Here is a 26,852-nt window from a genome sequence, read left to right on the forward strand (position 1 = left end):
ACAAAGCGGCTTTCGTACCGGGAGATCCTGCCTTGATAATATATTTATCCTACGACAAATAATTGAAAAGCGTGTCGAAAGAAGTAGAGAGACCCATTTGGTAGTTATAGACCTTGAGAAAGCATATGATAGTGTCCCGTTAAAGAAAATGTTTGAGGTCCTCGAAAGGTCCGGATTGGATTCGACGTATATCCGAGCGATATATAAATTGTACGAAAATGCAGTTAGTTGTGTAAAAATTGGAACCAGAACCTCAAATGAATTTAAAGTCACTAAAGGCTTAAATCAAGGATGCTGTTTGTCACCGACACTCTTTAAAATATACGTCCAAGAAGCATTGAGGAATTGGAGAAATAAATGTAGATTTATGGGCTTCGAAGTGGGACAAGGAACTCTGTATACATTGTTGTTTGCAGATGATCAGGTGGTGGTTGCAACCGATGAGGAAGATATAAATTATATGAATCGAAAATTATTTGAGGAATATGCCAAATGGGGGCTTACTGTAAACATAAGCAAAACAGAATATTTAAAAATTGGAGGAAATACCACAGATCTGAGGCTTGAAAACGCAGTCATAAAAGGCTGCAACCAGTATAAATATCTAGGAAGCATCATATCAGCAGATGGCAGAGTTAAGATAGATGTACAAAACCGAATAACCCAAGGGAAAAAATGCATCCGAATACTGAATTCATTACTATGGTTTAATAAAATAAAGATGCATACCAAACTTCGCGTATACAGAGCAATTGTAGAACCAATTACCACATATGGTGCCGAATGTTGGACGATGACAAAGAATGAACGAGATAAAGTAGACGTTGTGGAAATGGATTATCTTAAAAGGTCATGTCGAGTATCGAGAATGGAAAGAATCAGGAATGAGGAAATACGAAACCGTACAGGAATTAGAGATACTCTTTCAGATAGAATACAAGGAAGGCAATTACAATGGTATGGTCACATGATGAGAATGGAGGAGGAGCGGTGGCCAAAGAAAGCCTTAATGTATGTTTCGCCAGAAAGAAGGAAAAGGGGAAGACCACCAAATTCCTGGAGAAGAGAAATTACAAAAACAGTGCAATCTAGAGGCTTAGAAGAGGGAGGTTGGAGAGATAGGAAAAGATGGAGGCTGAAATGCGGGAAGCGGCAATCGCCGTAGGACCCCCGTTATATGATGATGATGATGACATTTTGAAACAAAGTATCTTATGAACCAATAAAGTTATTTTTACAAAAACAATTATCTTCTTTTACTAAGAATTTATAGAACTGTCCTCGTATATGAATATTTGTTTTGTACTAGCGATTAGAATCACAAGTTGCAGCAGATATCAGATAACGTTCGCATTGTGTTAACAGTCTGTGTTAACCTTTGGAATTTGCTCTATGTAGTGAACTTAAAAAGCACTTGAGATAGATAAAAACAATTAAAGACACAAGTATAATAGGTTCTTAAAAATATTATTTCGATCACGGCTTTCAAGTTTATAGATACTTGTATTACATAAATATTTTTATAGGTTCCGCAAAATCTACATTTTTAGAAATATAATGCCTTAATGGCCGGTATATTCTTAATATACATACTGTATCTTCATAATATCTTCTGTTAATACTTATAGCCTTATTCAGTTTAAATCTTGAATATGTTTCCTGTGTGAGTCCATTTCAAATAGGTAAAAAGAAATAAGAATAATAATCACATTCAATTAATTTGACCACCAACGACCGGTCTCACATACCATAATTTGCTATGCATTTTCAGGTCAACAGTACATGGTAAACTAAATGCTGAAAATATAATAACCCGTATTAGGGTGCTGTCTAGTACAGAATATACAGCAATTATGCCAATATTATATGTGTGTAATTATTATCAATATCATTATCAATAATAATAATTATCAATATATTATTATCCATATAATACGACTTATTATATTTTCAGCTTTTATTTTACCATATACCGTTCTTTTTACCTACTTATTTAGTCTCTTTAACCACCTAAATAAATTTTCCTTTTGATGTTCTTATTGAGGATATTTTTTTAACCATCGCTTTCATTAGTCTTATATTCCTGATGTTTCCAAATTTATATGCTTCGTAGATGATTATATCCATAGTTTTATTATCCATATTTGTAGTGTCACTGCCGTGATATTATTAAAAGCCGTGATAAGTACCTGTTTCAAAACTACACAACTTTAGCTACAAATTCCACCCATCGCCGTATTCGAAGCATTTTCCGTGATGTCAGATCGTCTGTAATGTGAAATTTTAAATTCAGCGTTTCTGGGCATATTTCAAATGCCTCATATTTGTTGTCTAAACTCAAAATCGAAATTTCATGTTATGTGTTAAAAAGATTAGGCTCTACAGCGACCGGTAAATGGAAGTAATAAATTTTATTGATCTCATGAGAATTGTAAAAAATGACAAAAATCTCTCAACGTTTATACGCAGTATACATTGATTCAAGAAAATATCCCGATAACCTACTGGTACAGCAATTACTCCTTCAGCCGAAAAGAAATTGTCTCATTAACAAGAATAAAATTTGGTCCTGCATCATACCCAGCCCAACTCATCAAAATAAGAATTATAGCAACCGATATATGCAACAAAAGAGCCGATCTTGACCACATATTCCTAAAATGTAGAAAACATATTACTCACATAAACGACCTAATGGAATCTCGCAAAAATTATTACTAAATTCCCAACAAATATAATTTGTCTTCTAAACGATAAAAGAAAAGAAGCGTAACTCTTGCTTAAAATATTTTTTTCTACGGCGTACGTTTCCCCCCCTACGAGGGAGCTTTTAAGGGGAAGCCCGGGGGCAGGAATGAAAAACTTTTTTGCATATTTTTTTGGATAGACTAAATCCAACAAAATCCAACCAAAATTGACATCCACAGCAAAATCCAGCTTGTTGGTCTCAATTTTAGAGATAAAATCTCTGACATCTGGACTATACAAGAATATCCATGTTCACTATTAACTGTAGGTATTATAACGTTTCGAGAATCATTTGTGAAAAAGTGCTTTCGTTAGAATATAATAAAGTCGTGTGTTTATATAAAGTGTAACTAAAACATTCATTATCATTCTTGGATCCAACCCCTTGGGTTTTATAAACCTTTGTGGGTCCTAGTCTCCTCAAGAATATCTCTCCAGCCGTCCCTATCCATCGCCTTTCTTCGCCAAGCACGTATTCCCATATTTCTCATGTCTTCATCGATGTTATCAAGGAATAAAATTAAATTAAATAGAGATTTTTGATTAGTCAGTAGATAATTTAAAAATTGTAAAACAATATAGACAATGAAACAATTTAATAGATCAGTTCTAGCATCAGCTACAAATGTACTAGGTACGTATACTCGGCGTCAGTGCGAGGAAGACACAATATATAGTCGTGCTGCGGTACGCGTCGAGCGCGGAATGTTAACAATTAAAAAAAAGGATTTTGCAATAAAATAATTTTGAAGAACACATCAGAATCTTGTACATGGATATTGAAACTTTACTTTAAGTACTTTTTAACTTCAAAAACGATTTTTTACTGAGTTCCAGAGCTTTGAAAATGACTTATTTCGCGTTTTTCAAAATTCAAACGCTTATTATAACTCGACAACGATCAACTTTGGGAAAAGGAACTACAGATCTTTTTTGTTCAGAATCACCTCCCATTTAAGGGAGGTGACCCGCAGAGCTATTCAGAGAATGGCTGCGCTGGGGAGGATAATGCCTAATATCGGTGGACCCAAATCAGAAAGGAGAAGGGCGCTTCACGGTGTTGTGCAGTCTGTCGTCCTCTACGCGGCCCCAGTCTGGAGTGAGGTGGTAAAAATACCAACTTACAAGAGGCTCATGGTACGCGTGGACAGAACTAGTCTGCTGCGGGTAGCATGTGCCTACAGGACTGTGTCAGCTGTCGCTCTGTGGGTTATGGGTTATGTAAAGGAACCGGTTGTGTTCCTTTACATGTGCTGGCAGGTGAAAGGGCCAGGATTCACAGTCGTAGGGGGCGGAACATTGGAGATCGAGAAATGAATGAGATAAGACTGGCCGAGAGATTAGTTTTAATCGGTCAGTGGCAACAAGAGTGGGAGGCAAAGCGTGATGTGGCGGAGTGGACGAAGTCACTAATCCCGAACCTTCGAAGCTGGGTGGACTGTGGGCATAGGCAGCTGGATTATTATCTGACGCAAATGCTCACAGGCCATGGCTTCTTCCGCAGCTACCTTTTCAGGTTTAGAAGGGCTCAGTCCGATCAGTGCCTTTACTGTGGTTTCTCGGATACTGTGACACACACACAATGTTGGAGCATTAGCGTTGAGCGGATGAAAGAGAGAAGTTTGTAAGAAGTGTAACTGCAGAATGTTTGATTCCGTGAGAGAAGTGGTGGAGAAAATGATGAGGGATGAGTGGTGGTGGACACGGATCTACAAATTTATCAGGGAGCTGCTCTCTTCAAAAGAACGAGAGGAGAGGGAACTCGCAACAGAATTCTAAAACTAGCGAGTAGCACCTTGGTGAGGTTTAGACTGTCGTAGGCCGAAATAAGAGTGAATGAGAGACAGACGAAGCGAGACAGATGGCAGCCTCGCTAAGGCAGGGGGTTGAAAATCTTTGGTAGTTCGTGTGGGTGTGGTTTTCTCAATGAATGTGTCGGAGAAAGAATGGGAATCGGGTGATAGCATGGCATCAGGAGAGATGTTTGCCTTAACCGGCACTTCCATCCTGATGTCTGGTGTGACGGAGGAGAGGTTTTTAGTTGGACGCCGACCGTCTCGGGGTGGTGACGGGACGAAGTGTCAAAGGTCTAAATCACTTGGGCATCTCGCCCTGCCACAGCTTCGTTAGGGTATTTGGAACCCAACACTACCTGTGTGAGTCACAGGTGTCTGTATGCAGATTTTCCTTCTTCTCTTTAAAGATGTAAAAAAAGGTAAAATAAATGCATTTTATTTTAAATGCAAGCGTTCACTGTCAGTGCTATAATCTAGACAAGGATACCATGAGATGGTCACCCTTATGAACGCACCCTAAGTGTACGTAAAATAAATTCATTATTTCAAAAATTCTAGCGTTCACCGTCAAAGCGCAGCGCCCAGCCTCGAGCCAGGCATCGGACCATAGACTTGGACCATAGTATTCCAGCTTAGTATTTTTTCGCCCTCGACCCTAGTACTATACGATTGACACTACGAGGCGCCGACCACCGAGCCTCGCTCCGACCATCGTATCAATCGCCAGGTAAAATAAATGCATTATTTTTAAATGCGAGCGTTCACTTCACTGTCAGTGCTATGATCTAGGCGAGGATACGATGAAATGGTCTCCGTAATGAACGCACCCTAAGGTGCTTAGCTACAGGAGAGGCTCAGAGAGTGTCATTCCATTATTCATTCCCATAGTTTGTGAAGCAATTTATAAAACACTTAAAAATGAATATTTGAAGGCAAGTATTTCGTGAGGTAGTTCGTAGATAGATTATAATGAATATTACCTATATTACTTATATTTAACTAACAGATTAAAACTTTTTTTAGAATGCCATATTCGATAGGGTAGAATAAATAAGAATAAAGTTATTTATTCCAAAAGTGTGAATAGCACAATAAATATCTGATGTAAAATAAAAATCAAATTACTTACCCAGTTTTGCATGACATTGTTGTTTAAAGGACATTATAAGAAAAAGCGGATAATCAACAAATCAAGCTAGAAATGTGTGGGAAAAAATGTTGATATTTCAAAAACAGAAAACAGCTGATCGGCATGTATCCGTGAATCCGTGGCCATCAGTAATTATGACATTTGCCATTCTGGAAAAATCAAACTTCCTACAAATTTTCCTAGACTTGCATTAAAACCTGACAACATACTGCGCATGCCTTTAGGTAACTTTCTTGCGCCTTGCACGTATAATTGCACGATGTAAAACGGACTTTAGGCTGCAATCACAGTAGCGTGAAACTCAGCTGTTTGTATAGTTCAGTGTCCTCCCGCACTAGCATACTGAAATCACACTGAAATATTATCCATGATACGATGGTATGCTAGCGCCCAGCTTGTTTACGTGTCCCCTAGCCAATTTTAAGCATTTCCTCGGCAAAATAAAATAAAACATGCCGCCAAGATGAGCTCCGTAGCCTTCTTCATTGTCGAGATATAGCTATGACTATGCTAGCTTTACCGTAAAGTTAGCATAATCATTGTTTCTCGGAAACGGCTGCAGCTATAAATTGTTTCTTGGAGTAAAACTTCGGCAATAAATTAGCAGTCAATTCCTTGCCGTTCACTTTTTCGCCGATATTTCGGTTTTTTCAGGGTGTGTTTGGAGTTAGGAGATGATGGGGTAGCTAAAGTTAGCATACCCACAGTTTCTCTCAAACGGCTACAGCAATAATTTTTTTCTTTTCGCAATAAATTAGCTATAAAATATAGTGTTGGTCTGAATTCGGCCTTATAAAATGGATATGCTAACTTTACAGACATAAAGACCTCAGAGAAGGTGACTGGGAAAATAGAGTACTGTCAAGGACGAAAACAGCGAGCTCATAATGGAAAAAAGCCAAAGAAGAAGAAGTCTGGCACAGTAGGAGTCCATATCCTTCTGGCCTTCTTTGTTTACATTTTGATTCCTCTGTCTATTTATGATGTTTTCCGAGTACTGTTCTGTAACTGTTGCATACCTCAGCTTTTTTCTAGCCTTTAATGTTGAGATCACTCAGCAATGATTTGAGTCTATGTTTGCGCCTTCTGAAGTTCATTATGTCTGTTCGATGTCTTGAATCTAATAAGATAAGATTAATCTGACTCGATCTTCCATGCAGGTTACGTTGTGCATATTCTTGTGTTCAAAATAAATACCAGGGACTGTTTGGTGCTGCTGATAAGTTTATCAGTCGTAACCCATTACCTAAGACATTATTCCGTTAAAAAATCCCATTTTAGCGATAGCTTAATTTTTTCGTACCAAATGCGGCATTTGTTTGAAATCGACCGTTTAGGTGCGATATATATCTCTTTATCTATAGTTATGTCAAGTGTACTTTGTATTATATTTGGCGATATGTATACATTTAGTTTTCTCTCACATATTATTATGTTAACTCTATAAATGGTCACGTTTAAATATTCCCTGATTCTAGTTTGACTGCTGCCTCATCACTATACTACACTCTGCTCTTTTCTTTTTAATTTTATTAAAAATTTGACCTTTAATTGTACAAAATAAGTTAAAACTCTTATTTTGATAAGAAACAAATATGTTTTAACCAAATATTCAATGTTATTGTGGAACTTGTCTCACTGATACTCTAATCTCTTGTCCCAATTTAAAATGTGTGTATATATGTGTACTGACTGTACTTGTTGATAACAATGTTGTGTTATTTAAGTTATAAATATTAAAGTGAATTAAAACGGAAAAAACGCGTACTGAATATTTGCGCTACCAATTTTGACATAATTCCGAACTACAATTTTTATTTTACATAGCATAATCGTAAAGTATGCTTGTTTAAGGTAACGGATAACATAAATTATAGCGTAGGTGATACATTATGTTTCTAAAAAATTATGTTATGACTTAATATATATATTTTTAGGTGTAGATCCGTCATGACCTAAAATTTCGCTCAACATTGGACTTCGGAATTCTCAGTCTTTTGATTCGCGTAGATCTAAAGCAATATTTTTATTTATCTTCTATTTATCATCTTTATACGACGCGTCGTCTGATATATTCAGTACAATTTGTTTAGCGTTTTACACTCATCCTACAGCGTTGGTATATTGTGTTCCCTCGATTTTTCTATTATCTGTTTCTGAATTAATCTGTTCTATATCTGCTCAAGCGTTCCTTTTCGTAGTACGAATCCGCATTGTTCTTCGTCTATGCCTGGAAGTTTTTAGCCGTTAATCGATTATATGTAACAGAATTTTGCTTGCGTGAGGATTAAGGCAATGGTTCTGTAATTGCTGCATACGGTTAGTGATCCTTTTTTATGAATAGGGATAAAGGTTGATTCGCACCACTCATCAGGCCATTCAGCTGTGATCCATATGATGTTGTACATATCCAGTAATACATCTATGCCAATCTAGCCCATTGCTTTTAGAATCTCCGCTGGTATGCCATCTTTTTCCTGTCTTTTTTTTGTTTCTTAGTTGGTTGAGAGCCTTCTCTACATCTGCTCGTAAAATGATTAATTCTACCTCTTTCAATAATTTTTAATAAAGGTGCTTTTCGAGATTTACGATTGGCAAAGATGTCTATAAATTTCTAAAAATCGCATGCTCAATGCGCAATGTTGCTAGGCCAGTTAACCGATCTTGCTTCATTGTAGATCTCATAGCATTTTTTATGCGAGAAACGAAAAAGACAACTAAAGATCTTTCCGCTTCTGCGACTTTCACCCGTAATATGCAAAATATTCTTATAGTTTATTTTTATGAACGATAGAGTAATTAGCATAATTTTAACTGGTAGCTCCGATCACTCCATGGGCGTGCTCAAGATTAATTGAAAAATTACTTTGAATAATTGTAAAAAATAAATGAATTATTTCAGTGTTATAAAGTGTTATGTGTATGTAAACAAAAGTGACCTCTTTTATCACACACTATATTAGAACTGACTGGCCTACATTAAAAAGGGTTTTAAAAAATTCACATTTTTTTTAATTTTTAAAAATTACAAAAGAGAAAAAGAGTTTTTAAAACCGTCTAAGGTGTGTTAAATAGATGAATAAAAATATTAATATAAAACTTACAGCTACTTGTTACAAATCCAAATCAGATTCAGAAGATGAACTTTCAGAACCAAGATTTATAATAACTGGCTCGATCATTTTATCATTAATATTGTCCAGCTTCCACATTTTTTCCTCTTCTTTAATAGTGTGATTTACTGCCTTTTCCCAGTTTTCAGGTTTTACATTATTTACGGCCTCCAAAAACAACTGTTTAACATCATGAATTTTAAAAGTGGTATTTTTTCTTGAAACTTCACTCTTTATCTGTGCCCATACCAGTTCAATCGGGTTTAATTCACAATGATATGGTGGGGATCTAAGTACTGTCATTCCACGATTTTTGGCAATTTCATCAATTTCGTATTTTTTAAATTTTTCTTTATGAAGGGCACACAACGAATAAAGTTCCTTTCTTATAGATCCGGGATGGTACGTAATATTTTTTGAACTCAGCCAATTCTGCAAGTCTTTTTTTAACCACTTGGTTGTGGGCAGTCCTTCTATAAGTCTGGAGTGATAACTTGCATTATCCATTACTATTACACAGTTCTTAGGAAGAAGATCTATCATTTGTTCGAACCATTCTTGAAAGACATCAGCGTTCATGTCTTCATGGTAGTCACCGGTACGAGTTGATTCAAAAGTTAATAAACCACCTTCAACAAAACCGTCTGAACTGCCAATGTGTACTATTATCAGCCTGCGTCCCTTTCCTGATGGTGGGTTTAAACCAGTAGATAAGTTATTTACATAAGCGTGCCTTTGACTTGTAACAGTTTCATCCTGCCAAAATTTATTTGGTGTATGACCCTCGTTGATCCATGTTTCATCAAGATAAAATATTTTTCTATTTTGGTTTCTCATTTCCTTTATGGTTCTTAGAAAATGTCTTCTCCATATGACAATATCGCTTCTTTCTAATAAAATAGACTTTCTGGGATTCTTTTTCCAGCGGAAGCCTATTTCTTTTAAAAGTTTCCATAACGTACTTCGACTCATTTCTGGGTAATCCTTATCATCTCGAACTGAGACAAGAACTTTATCCAATGTTGGAAATTCTTGTCTAAAGAAGAATTCATGCACTTTCCGTCGAAGTCCTTCTTTAAAATAATATTCTATTTGAAATTTTGGTTTCCCTGGAGTATTACGTGGCATTTGAAAACTACCACATTGCTCTTCTTTAATAACTCTGTAAATCGTAGATTTCCCAACACCAAGTGTACTGCTAACTAACTCAACGGTCTCATCAACACTTTCACATAAACGTTTGTCTGTAAATGATTTAAAACAATTAAATATTAATGTTTTTTCATTAACTGTTAGAGGACCAATTTTTCGGCGTTTACACGGCACTTCCAAATTTTCCATAACACTAGTATACACAATAAACTGCACCTTGCAACTGAAGTACCTACTTTTAGTGAACTGTTAAGAATTTTGAATACGCCACTTGGACCTTCCTACAAAATGGAAAAACCCACTATCACATTTTCTGTGGAATAAGTTTAGAAGGTAATTATCTAGTCAATTACTGTCGTAGATTCCTGGAATTAAAGAATTAAATGTTTGATTGTTGAAACCCTTACTTCGTGGAATGCACTCATTTCAGATAAAATAAAACGTTTTATTTTATCTAAAGAATTAAACTTTATTTTGCAAATAGGTAGGTACTTATTAAACTTTTATTGGTTATATATAACCAATAAAATAAACATCTTACATTTCTTGCAAATTCATTAGTACCTGTTAACCTCAATCACTCCGACACTGGCAACCTTATTTAGGGATTAGTAATTCTCACAACTATTGTATTCTATTCTGCTCCAACCTTTATACCTGGTGGTCATACTCAATTTAAAATTGTTTTCCTATATACTTCTGTAAACTTGTTGACAAATATCTGTTTTTCATTGAGTCACCCGTATCAACAGTTTAGGGATTTGCATACATAATTTATTGTTTTATTACTCTCTCATACATAAAAATACACTATAACGCAATAACGACGTTAGGAAATAATGATAAAGCTCGCGCAATATATCAATTTTTTTTTTAATTTTGTCGTTATTGCCATCTTAATAGTCTGAAGCCAACTGCTTCATACTAGTTAGGTGTCATATTATCAAAGCTGTCTCTATTTTAAATAGCAACCACCTTTTGTGGTTTGCACTACTTTCGTGACGTGGAATTCTACCATATAACTTTCTATAACCAATTTTTTGTCCCCAACAAACAGCTAATATATAATGCAGAACTTTGTGAAAGGGCGAATGTCGACATGAAAAACAAAAAAGAGATTTTTTCCTATTACTCCATACTAGCCAGGCAAGTAAAATCGTATATCCATTGGTAAAAACGTTTTAATATTTACATACGATTTATCTCCTACTTGAGGGGCCACTGTGTCATCTTGTCTATTATTTTATTAGTTAGTGCATCGGGCTCAGTTTCCATTTTTTCCTTCATTTTAAGAAGAAGATGAACTTACAAATCCCAAATTTTTAAGGTTTGTTTTCCAACTGCTGAACTTTTTTTTTTCTTCTCGTATCTTTCGTTTTAGAGTACCCGATTTATGATGATATAACATTTTTATGGATAAATGGAATTTCTAAAAAATGAATTAAAATTCTAAATTTTTACCTAAAATTTGAAGTATGAAAATTTACAGTTGTAAACACTTACCTTTATAAAAACAAAATGAGCATAATATCCCGTTTAGACTGACAATATCCTCTTTAAACATACGAATATTACGTGTACTGTATCGATATTTGTAACTTAATGTAGGCAACTCAGCAGAATGCAATGCAGCAATTTGTCTATCGGCGTATTTTGTCTATCAGCACAGAGGCCAGGCGCGATTTTTAAACAACAACAGGATATCGCAAAGACATTAAAACAATAGAAATATTTCAAAATAGAGGTAAAGGTCAGATTAAATATAGCCGAGTATTAATTAAACTCATTATGCTCATAAAGCTCATAAACTGGATACACCACTGCACTGCAAAGGCATTGCAGTGGCGTACTACCACCTGAAATGGCTTTCAAGGAAAGAAGTCACTACCTAATAGCCAATATATATAAGGAAGCCAAAACAACAATTAAAGTATATGAAGGAACAAAATCAATATAAATAAATAGAGGCGTGAGACAGGGTGACACAATATCACCGAAACTTTTCAGTCAGGCTCTGGAATATATTTTTAAAAGATTAGAATGGGAAGAAAAAGGTATAACAATTTGTGGACAACGCTTGAACCATCTAAGGTACGCTGATGACATCGCATTGATAACCGATAAAAAAGAAGAATTATTTGAAATGATGAAAGAACTGGACGTAGAAGCTGGAAAGATAGGCCTTAATATGATCGAACAAAATGAAATAGAACAAGTTCAGGATTATATATATCTGGGTCAAACTATAAAACTTAAGAAAGAAAACCAAACAGCAGAGATAAAAAGACGAGTTAGACTGGCATGGGCGGCATTTGGCAAACTAAGCTACATTCTTAAAAACAAAAGATATCAACAGCATCTTAAGACCAAAGTATAGAATCAATGCGCACTACCTGTTCTCACTTATGGTTCCCAAACGTGGACATTTACAAAAGCAAACATGGACAAAATCATAAAAACCCAAAGAGCAATGGAAAGACAAATGTTGCACATAAGACTAATGGATAAAAAGAGAAACGAGTGGATAAGAGAGAAAACAAAAGTGAGGGATGTTAGACAAGAAGTTGAAAAATTGAAATGGAGATTTGCCGGACACAATATAAGACAAAAAGAAGACCGATGGAACAAAATTCCTACAAGTTGGAGACCGTGGGAATATAAATGAAGCAGAGGAAGGCCCCAAATGAGATGAGCAGATGATATCAAGAAGCACGTGGGCTCTAGGTGGATGACTATAGCGACAGACAGAGAAGAATGGAAAAGGATTGGGGAGGATATGTCCAAAGATAGACCGAAGAAGGCTAATTAGATAGACGGATGGACGATTTCTTTTAAGGAATTTAAAGTTCATTTCTCTTAACGGACTACCAAAAAACTGACCCGATAATTTTGGCGGTCTAGTTTATTATCTATTTCAATGGTTTTTCAGAAGGGAATTTCATTTCTAAAATAAAAACTGTGAACTATGTCTCGAATCGTCATCGACTTTTCTATTCTCTTTCCGCCCCGTGTTCCTCTTCTGTATCATTTGAAAAATAGGTTCTCTTTATCCTTAAATTATGGTAAATAGTGAACATGGACACATGGACAATGTTGACAGGATTCTCAGAAAATATTTGCCGAATACTTGAACTTAAACTTAAACCAGGCGAACTTAAACATACTATGATGTCATTATTACTATGATCCAATTAAATGTAAATTATAATGTCAGTGTTTTGCCAGTGAAACCTGATTTAAACTAGCTTTTCCTGCCAGATTTAAAATATGTGCTGTACTAATTGTACTAATATAACACAAAAAAAGAAGATAATTCTGTCGTTTTACTGCGATATAAAACATTTTGAATCTAATCTATTAAGAAACCTATTTTTCACTCTATATAAGTGAACTTTAATTAACAGTTAGAAGTCATTAATCAAAGGTTCAAATTCTGAAGTGACTTTATCTGCAAATTAATAAACAAAATGATTAAAACAAAATATTTGTTCGCTTATAAATACATACTTGACTTTTTTAAAAGATATATTTTTTATATCTCAACATTTGTTTATGTCTAGAGATGCTATAAATATCCTGAGAATTTTTAGTTTTGAAAATTTTATAAACTTCAAACGAGCTGTTATGAGATTATCCTTGGATAGCTCTTGTTTTATGGGTTGTTTTAATATACGTTTTTAATTCACGCAGGAAATTATCCAGTTGAAATAATAATCTATTTTCTTTCCGATTAGCTATAGGCTTCTAGAGCTTATTTTTTGTTACTAAAGTCTGTAACTAACAGTAATTTTCGTAATGGCATTCTAAACGTAAAAATATGCCGAAGCTGCATTATTTTACGAGGTATAGTAAATAATTTGTTTGTATCATTATTTATGATATATAATTTGTTTTTAAAACGAGGAAAATGAATTTCCTGTAATCGGCTGTATGCCATAAGTCGATTCCGTTCTATTCTATTCGATTCCATTCGATTTGATTCCATTCTGTTCCATTAGATTCCATTCAATTCGATTCCATTATATTCTATTCGATTTAATTCCATTCTAGTCCATTCGATTCGATTTAAATCGATTCTTTTAGATTCCATTCGATTTTATTCGATTCGATTGGAATCGATCCGATTTGATTCCATTCAATTCGATTCTGATCGATTCCATTCGATTTCATTTGAATTGATTAGATTCGATTCTGATCGATTCCATTCGATTTCATTTGAATTGATTAGATTCGATTCCATTGGAATCCATTCGATTTAATTAGATTCCATTCAATTCGATTCCATTCGATTAAATTATAATCTATTCGATTCCATTCGATTTCATTCGATTCCATTAGATTCGAATTGATTAGATTCGATTCCATTGGATTCCATTCGATTCGATTCCATTCGATTTTATTCCATTAAAATCAATTCCATCAGATTCCATTCGATTCTATTCGATTGGATTCAAATTGATTCTTTTAGATTCCATTAGATTCGATCCCATTCGATTCGATTGCATTATATTCCATTCTATTCGATTTTATTCCATTCAAATCGATTCCATCAGATTCCATTCGATTCTATTCGATTGGATTTAAATTGATACGTTTAGATTCCATTAGATTCGATCCCATTCGATTCGATTGGATTATATTCGATTCGATTCCATTCTGTTCCATTCGATTCGACTTAATTCGATTTCAATCAATTCCATTGTATTACATTCGATGACATTCGATTCAACCCGGATTGATTTGATTCGATTCCATTGGATTACATTAAAATCGATTAGATTCCATTCGATTCCATTGGATTCCATTCGATTCTAGTCGATTCTTTTTCATTCGATTCGTTCAGATTCCATTCGATTCGATCCCATTTGATTTTATTCGATTCGATTCCATTCGGTGTGATTCAATTCGGTCCGATTTGATTCGATTCCATTAGATTCCTTTCCATTCGATTCGATTTCATTCTATTCCATTCGATTCAGTTCGATTTTAATCGATTCCATTCTGTTATATTCTGTATCATTCGATTCCATTGGATTCGATTCGAGTCCATTGGATTCCATTCGATTCGATCCCATTTGATTCCTTTCTATTCTATTCGATTCCATTTTATTCCATTCGCTTTGACTCATTCGATTTCAATCAATTCCATTCTAGTACATTCGATTCCATTCGATTCGGATTGATTCGATTCCATTCCATTGGATTTCATTCAATTCGATTCTATTTAATTCCATTCGATTCCATTAGATTCCTTTCGATTTTATTCGATTTAACTCAATTCTTTTCCATTCGATTCCAATTGATTCGTTCAGATTCCATTCGATTTGATGTCATTTGATTTCATTCGATTCGATTCTATTGGATTCCATTTGATTCCATTAGATTCGGTTCCATTCGATTCAATTCAAATCGATCCGATTTGATCTCATTCGATTCGATACGATTATAATCTATTCCATTCGTTTCGATTCCAATTAATTCCATTCCATTACATTTTATTACATTCGATTTCATTCGATTCCAATATATTCCATTCTGTTCAATTTGATTCATTTTATTTTATTTTGTTTATTTTATTTTATTTTATTTTGTTTTATTTTATTTTATTTTATTTTATTTTATTTTATTTTAGTTTATTTTATTTTATTTTATTTTATTTTATTTTATTTTATTTTATTTTATTTTGTTTTATTTTATTTTATTTTATTTCTTTTAATTTAATTTAATTTAATTTTATTTCAATTTGGTTTATTTTATTTCACAAAAAAATACGTATGGGACTGCGTTTACTACCTCACGTAGTTTGGGATCGCACTATCTGTCGTTTCATTGCGGTTCATCGCGTTTCCTTTGGTTTTATTTATTCAAATCTTTGTGTGATCCACCGCTTCGTCCGTAGCCCGCTATAAGAAAGCTCTGTTTCCAAAAACAAAATTAATCTACATTGAATGTGACAAATGTGGCTTACACTTACGCTTGAATAAGAATTCAAATTGTTTCTTTGATTTTCATCAATAAAAATATAATATTTCAGCAGTACTTAAAAGTATTTTAATAATATACAGTTTTGATAAAAGCACCTTGTATAAAATTTTATACAATACCAAAAATGTTGTGACAATGAAAAACGCATAAATTTTTTTTAAGTATTTTAATTACCTACTTTTTTCTAATGTAAAATAAAAAATTGAGCACTGTAGGGTTAATAAGAGCATATTTGAAAGTGAAACTTTACCACAAGATTACCACATTATAAGCTCTTCTAAAGAAGTACAAAGCAAGAAGTTGTGAAAATCACCGAACAATATCCTTAATGAGTCACGCTGCAAACATATTTGAGAACCATATTTAATCGATTTCAGGGCAGGTGTGTTAGAATATCTAAGTTGCTCCCAGTATGGCTTCAGAAAGGGAACAGGAACATACTCGAGACACAATAATAGAATTAACTTTATTGGCAGGAAGCTTATATGCTTGTTACGTTGATTACAAAACAGCTTTCGACTGCGTGAACGATTTCATGCGAAAACATTAACGATTAATCGAGGTATTAAAAAACGTAGGACTGGGCGAACATAATATAGCCAGTAACATATATTGGAACCACACAGGATGTGTTATTATATGTATATTACGATTATATAAATATAAAGAGAGCAGTTCACCAAGGGTTGTATTCTCTCTCGCTTGCTATTTAGTGTATGTGCCGAACACATTATCAGAGTATTCCCTCAGGAAATGGTCTATCTATACAGCCCTTGCTGTCCAGTTTTGGACATAGGCCTCCTCTTCCTTCTTCCACGTCTCTCTATTGTAGGCAATTTGTATCCACTTCGGGCCTGCGTGTTTCTTCAAGTCATCTGACCATTTCATTTGTGGCCTTCCTCTTTATCGTTTGTAACTATATGGTCTCCAGTGTATAATCATCTTATTCCATCTGTCGTCTTTCTGTCTTATTGTATGTCCAGCGAACTTCCACTTAAGTTTTGCTATCTGCGTTAATACATCGGTCACTTTTGTTTTGTTGCGGATCCAAGTATTTTTTTTCTTGTCTGACAGCCTGATGTTCAGCATTTGCCTTTCCATGGCTCTTTGGCTCTTTGCTATTTTTCCATGTTTTCCTTTGTAAACGTCCAAGTTTGAGAACCGTAGGTGAGAACAGGAAGTATACATTGGTTGAAGACTCTTGTTTTTAAATATTGGGGGTATTTTCTTTTTCTTTAGTATATAGGAAAGTTTTCCGAAGGATACCCAAGCCGACCGTAACCTTTTCTTTATTTCTCCGGTCTGATTTTCTTTATTTAATTTAACTAGTTGTCCCAAATATACATATTCTTTTACTTGTTCTATAGTTATTTGTGCAATTGCAATTATTAATTCTTCTGGTTAGTTGGTCATAATTTTCGTTTTATTATAATTCATTTGTAGACCTATTTTTGTTGATTTGTTATTTAATTCATCCATCATATTTTGTAATTATAAGTAAGTGGAAATGGTATTTTATAGAAATCCCCAAGAGCATATTTCAACCTATATAAATGCAGATGGCCTATTAGACCACTCCAAAGAAATTAAAAAGCGCATCGACATAGTAAGATCTGACTTTATGAACATGCGTAAAATGCTTACTTATAAGATAAAAAATACTCAAATGTTATATATGTTCTTTAGAACTATATTGATGCGAAACATGAACACTGAAGCAAGATGACATCAAAAGACTAAACATATTCGAAATGTGGATGTATTAACGGATGTTGCGAATAAATTTGACAAGCAGTAACACTAACGACGATGTATGAAACTCGTTCATAATAAACATCAATAAAATTATGAAAATGTCGTACCATGGGCATCTAATGCGACCTGGAAAGTTTGAACAACTTCAAATAATATTAGGAGGAAATATCGAAGGAAAAATTAGTACCTATAGGAAGAAATAAAAAATCATGCTGCTTAACATACTACAACAGGAAATCAACTAACTGATCAAGCTAGGACTTGCAGAAATTTGGCATATTAATCACCAACATCACTTGAACGGTTTTACGCATATCCTTGATATGGCTAATTATTTTAGCTACTTATCTCTGCTTACTAGGTACCGTGTAAAGCAATAGAATTTAAGGCTGAACAATGTCAACACATTTCAATTTCCAGATGAACAACCATTGATAATTTCTACATGTATAACCATAAATAACGATAAGGAGGACATGCATAATCATAACCAAAGATAAGAAGGATATGTAGTACGTAATAAGGGGAAAACTTATAACAATTGGAATGAATTACGTAATGTGTAAATTAATATAACTTGGAATGTTTCCACTATTTTTCTATACATGGCAGTCATCCTCCAATTTGCAACATTTGCTTTTTGTAGATCTTTTAGATCATATTTACATGCCTGTAACAGGTTTGTTCGTTTTCACCCTCTTTCATTTTCGTCTTCACCTCTTGCAATTCTTTCTTTTCTCTTCCTTTATTTTTTGTTTCGTTTATTTCTTGAACCTCACGCTTATTACCGGTTACGTCAACCGCTAAACGTTCAAATTTCTTGAATTTTTGAAAACTTTTTATTTGTTTTATCTTTAAATCTATTGATTCATTAAGATTGTTTTATTTATTAACAATTTTGAAGAAGTGTGAGTCGAATCAATAAACTATAATAATTTTTCTAACCATACTTCTATTAAATGAATAACGGGTCTTAAACAATTTTAATCAAGAACAATAAAATCATTTATATTTCAATGTTTCTCTGAATTACTTCATCAGTTTATAGATTTGCCAAAGGATTAATGATATAGATAAAGTTACAAAAATATAATAAGTTATTTACACTCCATATTCCAAAGGTTCAGAAATACACTTAGTAAACACATTTTTTGGCTGCCAAAGGTTATCTCGAGGGAAATAAATAAAAAATAATATAGAACACACCGGTACATCAATCATATGAAAAGTATGAAGTTTGCAAAAAATACACAGAAAGGTTTTCGATCTAATTTATTTTTATGGATGAATGAAAAAAATCATAAATAATATATACTTTCCGATAATAATTGTAGTACAGTTTCTATGGAAATGTTTAAATTTCAACTATGTCTATACCGGAGCAAACTGGCCCAACACAAAAGTAAAGGATCATAAAAGGATAGAAGTACAATAGAAAAGGGTCTGTAATGGCAGAATAATTTTAGGTGTACATACTGAAAGACACATCAATGAATATTTAATCCGATAGATTGTACGGATATTGTGGTATAATTTATATTTAAATGGGAATAAGCCACAATTAAAGGTTAAAATACGTTTATTGACGTTTCAATTTCCACTTCGGAAATCGTTCTCAAAATACAAACATTAGTTTAGTTATACTAATGTTTGTATTTTGAGAACGATTTCCGAAGTGGAAATTGAAACTTCAATAAACGTATTTTAACCTTTAATTGTGGCTTATTCCCATTTAAATATAAATTAATTTAAAATGCCACAAGAAAATAGCTTCAGAACAATATTGTGGTATAGTCAACGAATTAATCTAGAAACAAAACAAAAGCTTACCTTGTGACGGATACCTCTATTAGACACCAGAATGAGTAAATGGCAAGTTTACTCTAAATAAAAATACTTATATTTTAATAAATAAATAACAAAAATAATATTCACTGCTATACAATGTATACAATAAATATAAAAACAGATCCTTGTAAATAAAATCGACGGGGCAGCGGGCCGACGTCAATGCCGCTAAAAATAAATATTTGCGCACTCGGATGGGTGAGGAAAAGTACGATCTTTGGTCAATACCCAATAACCGTTGGAGTGGATGATCACTACTCAGCCCAGAGATGATTTTCCATAATCAATACTCCGAATCGAACTTTGTTCTCTCTTGTGGAGTGGGGCATACAAAGAAAAGGCCAGCTATTCGAAAGCCATGCGAAGCGATTCAGCTAAGAAGATAAACAAGAACCTAGAATAATTATAAAACTGTGAGAGATCGAGTAAACACAGAAATCCAGGCAATCAAAAGACATTTATGGTTGAAATATTCTATAGATATGACTTGTACGAAGGTCAAAAGAGGGTAAGGGGTATGCTTCTTTCTTCTATCTTCTATCGAAGGTTGGAAATCATCATGGCTATGCGAACTCTGTTGATTGCCGCTCTAAAAAGTTCTGCACTACTGCATTCAAACCATTCCTTAAGTTCTTAAGCCAGGATATTCTTCGTCTTCCCACATTTCGCTTTCTTCGGATTTTGCCTTGCATAATAAGTTGTAGTAATGCGTATTTTTCCCCTCTCATCACATGTCCTAAGTACTCAAGTTTTCATCTTTTGATAGTTAATATTATTTCCGCCTCATTTGGTATGCTACGAAACCGTAAAATACCAGTTGTACAAACAAAAACAATAACAACAGAATCTTGGAAGAAATATTTTCACACTCTTTATAATGATCCACATACAGACGCGATTGTAGAATGGGAAAGCCAAAATGAGTGCACTAAAGACGAAAAGACCCAATACCAGATGATACTAAGAGGGAAAGTAGAAACAACAATGACCAAACTGAAAAATCGAAAAGCACCAGGATTGGATAATATTAATAATGAACTCTTCAAATATCAAATACTGTGGTGACACATTAACGGATGAAATACAACTTTATTTAATAAGATATTTAAAATGACAAAGGTGCCAGAACAGTGTAACAAAGTGGCAACTATCGCAGTCTTAAAAAAGGGGAAAACAGATCTACAAAACTATAGCCTATAAGCCTATTATGCACAGTTTCAAAGCTATCTAACGAAAATTTTAGCAGACGAAGTCGAAAAAGATGTTAAATAAAATAAAGTTTGCTTCATTTGCTTCATTCACTTTACGTGAGCTTTTTATAGGTTAAGGCTTGCCGATGTTTTGAAACTCTAAAGGAAAGAAATTTAAACCAAAAAATAATTTACGTTATTCGACAATTAAACAACATGGGAACAGCACTTTTATAAAATAAAACAATAAGCTGTCTAGCTGTCCAACAAGATACCACTGTCAAGAGGAATAAGGCAAGAGGATTCTACAATTACGGCATGTACATATTATGCAAAATTATTAAAATAATTTCAGAATTTTAGGACTGTACCATAGGTGTGGTTCAAAACAATTAAGAGAGGTAATTAAATGTTATATAGACAATAGCTAAATCAAGTTTATAAAAAGCTTACCAATATTACAGTTGCATCTACACGCGGTATTCACATAAGCAGGTTTCCTTTATCACATAATAGGTTTTTATTCGCGGTCTTCACACGCGGTTGTTTCTCGCGGTATTTTCGCGGTATTAATGAAGTTTGCTTCATTTGCTTCATTCACTTTACGTGAGCTTTTTATAGGTTAAGGCTTGCCGATGTTTTGAAACTCTAAAGGAAAGAAATTTAAACCAAAAAATAATTTACGTTATTCGACAATTAAACAACATGGGAACAGCACTTTTATAAAATAAAACAATAAGCTGTCTAGCTGTCCAACAAGATACCACTGTCAAGAGGAATAAGGCAAGAGGATTCTACAATTACGGCATGTACATATTATGCAAAATTATTAAAATAATTTCAGAATTTTAGGACTGTACCATAGGTGTGGTTCAAAACAATTAAGAGAGGTAATTAAATGTTATATAGACAATAGCTAAATCAAGTTTATAAAAAGCTTACCAATATTACAGTTGCATCTACACGCGGTATTCACATAAGCAGGTTTCCTTTATCACATAATAGGTTTTTATTCGCGGTCTTCACACGCGGTTGTTTCTCGCGGTATTTTTTCACTGTATACACGGTATTGTTTATTTGTAAGTAGTCGTTTATTAAAAGGGGCGGAAAAAGCGATTGTTGTCTATGGGAACCAATATCAGAGAGGTGATAAACAACGTCTCTTCTATACGGGAACACAAATCTGAGAGGCGAAAAACATTTCTATTCGTTACGGGCACCAAAATCAGAAAGCGGTGCAAAAAAAGCGTCTGTTGTCTATGGGAGCCAACAGTCAAGAGAAATATTTTTCGTCTGCATTGTCAACGAATGTGTTTACTTGGTTAGGGGTAAAAATAGGTAGGAGGAATTATTAGTAAGGAGGGTGGTAATTATAGGATTTGATACAGTGAAAAATATAATATTGTTTTTCGCCTGTGAAAAATTGAACTGGGATAGTCTCAGCCCAGTCCTTTTTATCGTCCTTATGGATCATATTATCAAAGAAATGAAAACAGCAGGAAGGAATTATCTCTCGAGGACGTGTACTGGTAATCGTGATATCGTGTTTTATCCGTCTCCGAAGATCTCTGTCTCTGGTTATTTCTTTTAACTAATGTCTTTTACATTATGGTCGGGAAGGAATTATAGAATGAAAAGTAAAGAATTAAACATAATTTGCTATGCTGATGACGCGCTTATAATATCTAAAGATGAGGACAATCTACAGAGACCACTATGGAGGTTTGAAATAGCAGCAAAAGACTTAAATAATATCAAGAGAACCCATATGATGTAAGTTAGCAATTTATAATAAAATAATCTATAAATATCTAGGCACTAATATTACAAGCAATTTTCAATCTAAAACACAAGCGATAACAGCGGCTAGGGTATTAAGGTTTCTCCGGGATGTAATATGGAGAAACAAATATATGAGCATCGAAAGAAAACATGAATTTACAAAGCCTGTGTAAGACGTTTTATGACCTACACCACAGAAACATGAGCAGAAACAACCACTACTAAGCAGTTACTAAGAATGATAGAGATAGAGATCCTAAGATCAATTCTTGACAAAACACTTACAAAATAGAGTCAGGAGCAGCGATATTAGGACACTGTGTAACATCCAAGACGTTGTAAAATGGTCTAGAATCAGAAAAAGAGCACGGAGAGACCACGCTGATAGAATTGGTGATAATAGACTTGCAAATATTACACAGGAATAGAAACTGAATGCTAACAGACCATCCGGAAGATCCCTAAACGCTGATATGAAAATTAGACATCGAAATCTGAATTTAGGCGAGAACTTTGAAAAACTAGACATTGTCTTAAAATATAAAGAAGAAGAAGAAGTCGAAAACAAAAGTAGCACAAACATTTATTTTTTGTTTAGAAGAAACTTAAGTCAATGAAGGTTATACCATTAACAAACTTGGACCAGATAAAAGTAATAAAAGTGCAGTTGAAAATTTGTCCACAGGACCTCGGCACATGTAAAAGTAGTTTCAGGTAAATTGGCTGAAACTTTGCAGAGAGGTAGCTTTGGTCATGCTGATCAAAAGTTCTTATTGCTCTAAGACTCAGAAATTAATTGTGTAAGTCCTTCCGAGGTGTTCGTGAGGGTGACAGTATCATCGGCATATCTTATATTGTTGATTAGCCTTCCGTTAACTTTAATGCCTTCTTGGATGATTTCCAGTGCGCTCTGGAACATTTCTTCAAAGTAAAGGTTGAAAAGAAAACACACCTCTGGCGTACTCCTCTTGTTATGGAGAAACTACTGGACAGGTTTTCGCATATTTTGACTGAGGCTGTCTATTTCCAGTACAGATTTTTTATTATTTATTCCCCATCTTTATTTAACCATGTTCCCTTCAATTATTAATTATACTGACAAATATGTGTTACTACTACATGTATGACCCAACTATACAACCACTACTATTCTGAAGCTGTTAAAAATACTTGTTCTCTATTCAATTTTCTTGATTTTCTTGTTGTAATTCTCATTTTTCACTAACTAACTTTTCGTCTAACTACTTATATTTCAAAATGCCTAAATTTCTTATTATAATTTTCAATTTTTTCAATATAAAAATATAGAGAGGATACAATATTGAACATAATATTAGAATGTAAGAGAGTATTAAACACCTCGTTAAGGTTTTTTTAACGAGTATCCCTGTGAATTTGAAGTAATTTAAGCTTATAGCTACTTTAAAATTTTGTCTAATTTAATATAATCAGTTCATTTGCATCCCATCCATTGTTTAGCAAATATCCTGAGTGTTAAAATCGATGTACACTTTGTTTAGTTTGATTGTGAATGATTATGTATATGTACTATCAATCGGTTTTTTAATTGCCTATTGTTTATTTTAAATCTAAATTTGGTACTAACTGAATTTGTCAATCTTTTATTTATATTGTGTTTAAAAGTCTACTTTGTATGTGTTCAATAGTACTGATAATAGGCTTGTGAACTGTTATATCATTGTCTAGGTACAATAAAATCTGTTAAAAAATCTTCTGAAACTGAATAAATGTGAAAGAGAAACGGAAACAAAACAAAGCCTGTTTTGTAATATACTATTATTGAAGGTTTTCTTGTAGTCTAAAAAACAAGCCGTAACACAATCTAGACATTTTTTTAAAAATATTGTCCTTACCGATTTTTTTTTTGTTACAGTTATCTTAAAGACTGAAACATCGCCATGCTTGCCAGAAACAGAATCGCTTTTTTGATACAAAACTCGCCGAACGGAATTATCGCACTCCTTCCAAACTCTTTAGGAAATAAGAGAACCTACAGTGTCCAATTGAATAACCCTAGAAAGAAAAACGTAGTCCGAAGCAATGAAAGGCTTGGGCAGTTTGTGAGAAACCTTGGAAGTGGAATTGTCAAGTCTCCACTAGGAGACAGTGAACCGATACCAAACTCAAATTTAGTAGAGTATGTATTTGGAAAAAGTGACGAATGGGGCGACGAAATAGCTGCAGTAAGTATTTGTTAAACTCATTTTACTTTTATTAGAGTAGAGATCCATGACCGGTTTTTGTTACGATACGATTTATAGAGCGTATAACTGTTTATGGTGACACTTTATAGATTCTTCTTTATCTTCTTGCATAAAGAGATCCAAATACTCCTTAAAAATCATGCCAGAGGGTCAATCTACCCAGACAAAGTGAACTTTAAGTGTAAAAGTTATAGTTAAGCAGTAAGGTTAAGTTGCTAATGCTAAACATTATCTACAGCAACACACAGGAAGTCCAACAACTTTGGTAATTCTTCAACAAATTCTGGATAGGCTAAATGAAATGGATGATGATGATAGGATATTTACCCTTGAAAAAACACTTAAAAAAAACAATACAAAAATAACTTTTAACGTATTATGCAAGGGAACTAATGGGCACCTGAGACAGTAACACAATACATGCGATTTTTGTAAAATAAACGATTTATTCGAAACCAAAGAGTAATTGTGACTAAGGATAGTGTAGAAATTACCAAGTAGTCAATTTATGATAGAAACAAATTACTCATTGTTGAGTATAAAGAAAAATCTCTTTGCATAGCTAAAGTATGTCTTATCATTGATAGCTAAATTAAAATTCTATAAATATTTTTTCATTTTAGACATGTGCGGTATCAGGCAGAAATTATACCTTCAGTATGCTGAGGTTTCTCGTCAACAGATTTGCTCAAGCAGCTCTATCTCATTGTGCAATGAAACCGAGAGAGGTAGTTGGACTTTTATTACCGAATATACCTGAATTTGTAATAGTATGTCATGGAGCCATGGAGGCCGGACTGGTAGTGACTTTCGTTAATCCTTTGTACACACCTGGTAAGTCAAAATATTTTTTGCCCAACATCTATCAATCAATCAATCAATCAATAATGTATTTTTATTTCCCATTAAAAAAATACAATTTTCTCTTTTAGTGACATTTGTTCTCCTTGGCACATGCCATCAGGAGAGTTGGCAAACTAATATTATTCCCTAATTAATATACAAAAAATTACACTAAGGCTCATTACATCTAACAAGTTCATTAAAATTAATAAAAAATAAATTAAGTAAATATTCATATAAATGTAAGTAATAAACTTAATGTGTATATCCTACTAAGTAGCACTTCGCCCTAGACTAAACAGTAATAACAAAGTATAACAGTAAGGTATATATTGCATTTAAAATGATTGAATGTGTCCCTTAGAGGGGGTGAAAGCTGTTGATATAATAATAATAATAATAATAACAAGATAGTCAAGATAGACAAGACAGATAAAAAGATAATAGCTATTCGCAAACAAATTATTAATACTAATTTTAATATTTTAATACTATTGAAATAACACCATGCTAATAGATTTAGTAATTAAATAGGTTCACTAACTCATACCTATACGCCCATGCTTCCCTACAATAACCTGCTAACTCAGCCTTTCCCTGTCTCATCATTGTAACTACTTCCACTCTACTAAGTTCATGTCTACCCAAACACTTTAACCTAATATGTCTCAACACCGAACATTTTCCCAAAAAATGTATCACATCTTCCCTTTCCTTCGTGTTACACATTGAGCAAAACCTTCTTTCATCATTTCTGCCAGGTCGATCATTCAAATATAGAACTTCACATCTTAATTTGAAGAGCCATCGAATGTCCCCAAAATTTTCCATTTCCAGTAGATAATGCATGTTTACTCCTTCTCGCAGTTCTTTGTAGTGTCCACAAAAATTTGATTCGAGGGCCCTATTCTCAGCCTGACGCTGTATCTCCTCCTTCTTTTTTTCTATCATATTCTCAATCATACTAGGCCAGCTTTCTCTCCATTCCCATTCACACCTTACCTCAATTCCAAATTTGTCTCCCATGCTCATCCAATCTTTCCACCAGCCACACCTTGCTCTTATCATTTCTTTCAAAAGAAATTTTGGCAACCTATCACTCGAATATCCTAGTATTTTTTTAACATATTTTTGATGTAAATTCATTGTATATAGGCTGACTCTAGCAATACCTGTCTCCAAATCTAATATAAAGTTAGGACAATACCTTGGACAAGAGAACATTTTTTTTATATAAAATCTTCTGATTATTTCCACCTCATCGT

At 33.8% G+C, this 26,852-nt stretch overlaps 1 protein-coding gene across 1 annotated transcript in view; it reads left to right on the plus strand.

Moving 5' to 3' along the window:
- The window catches only part of LOC140439910 (uncharacterized), a 71,034-nt gene that overhangs the window by 11,556 nt on the left and 32,626 nt on the right, over positions 1-26,852 (plus strand). The window contains exons 2-3 of the mRNA XM_072530081.1: positions 24,414-24,723; positions 25,368-25,578. Coding sequence (XP_072386182.1) covers positions 24,439-24,723; positions 25,368-25,578 — 496 coding nt within the window. The 5' untranslated portion in view covers positions 24,414-24,438. The remainder of the gene's footprint in view (positions 1-24,413; positions 24,724-25,367; positions 25,579-26,852) is intronic.

Source organism: Diabrotica undecimpunctata, chromosome 4, assembly GCF_040954645.1.
Source record: "Diabrotica undecimpunctata isolate CICGRU chromosome 4, icDiaUnde3, whole genome shotgun sequence".
Classification (NCBI taxonomy): Eukaryota; Metazoa; Arthropoda; class Insecta; order Coleoptera; family Chrysomelidae; genus Diabrotica; species Diabrotica undecimpunctata.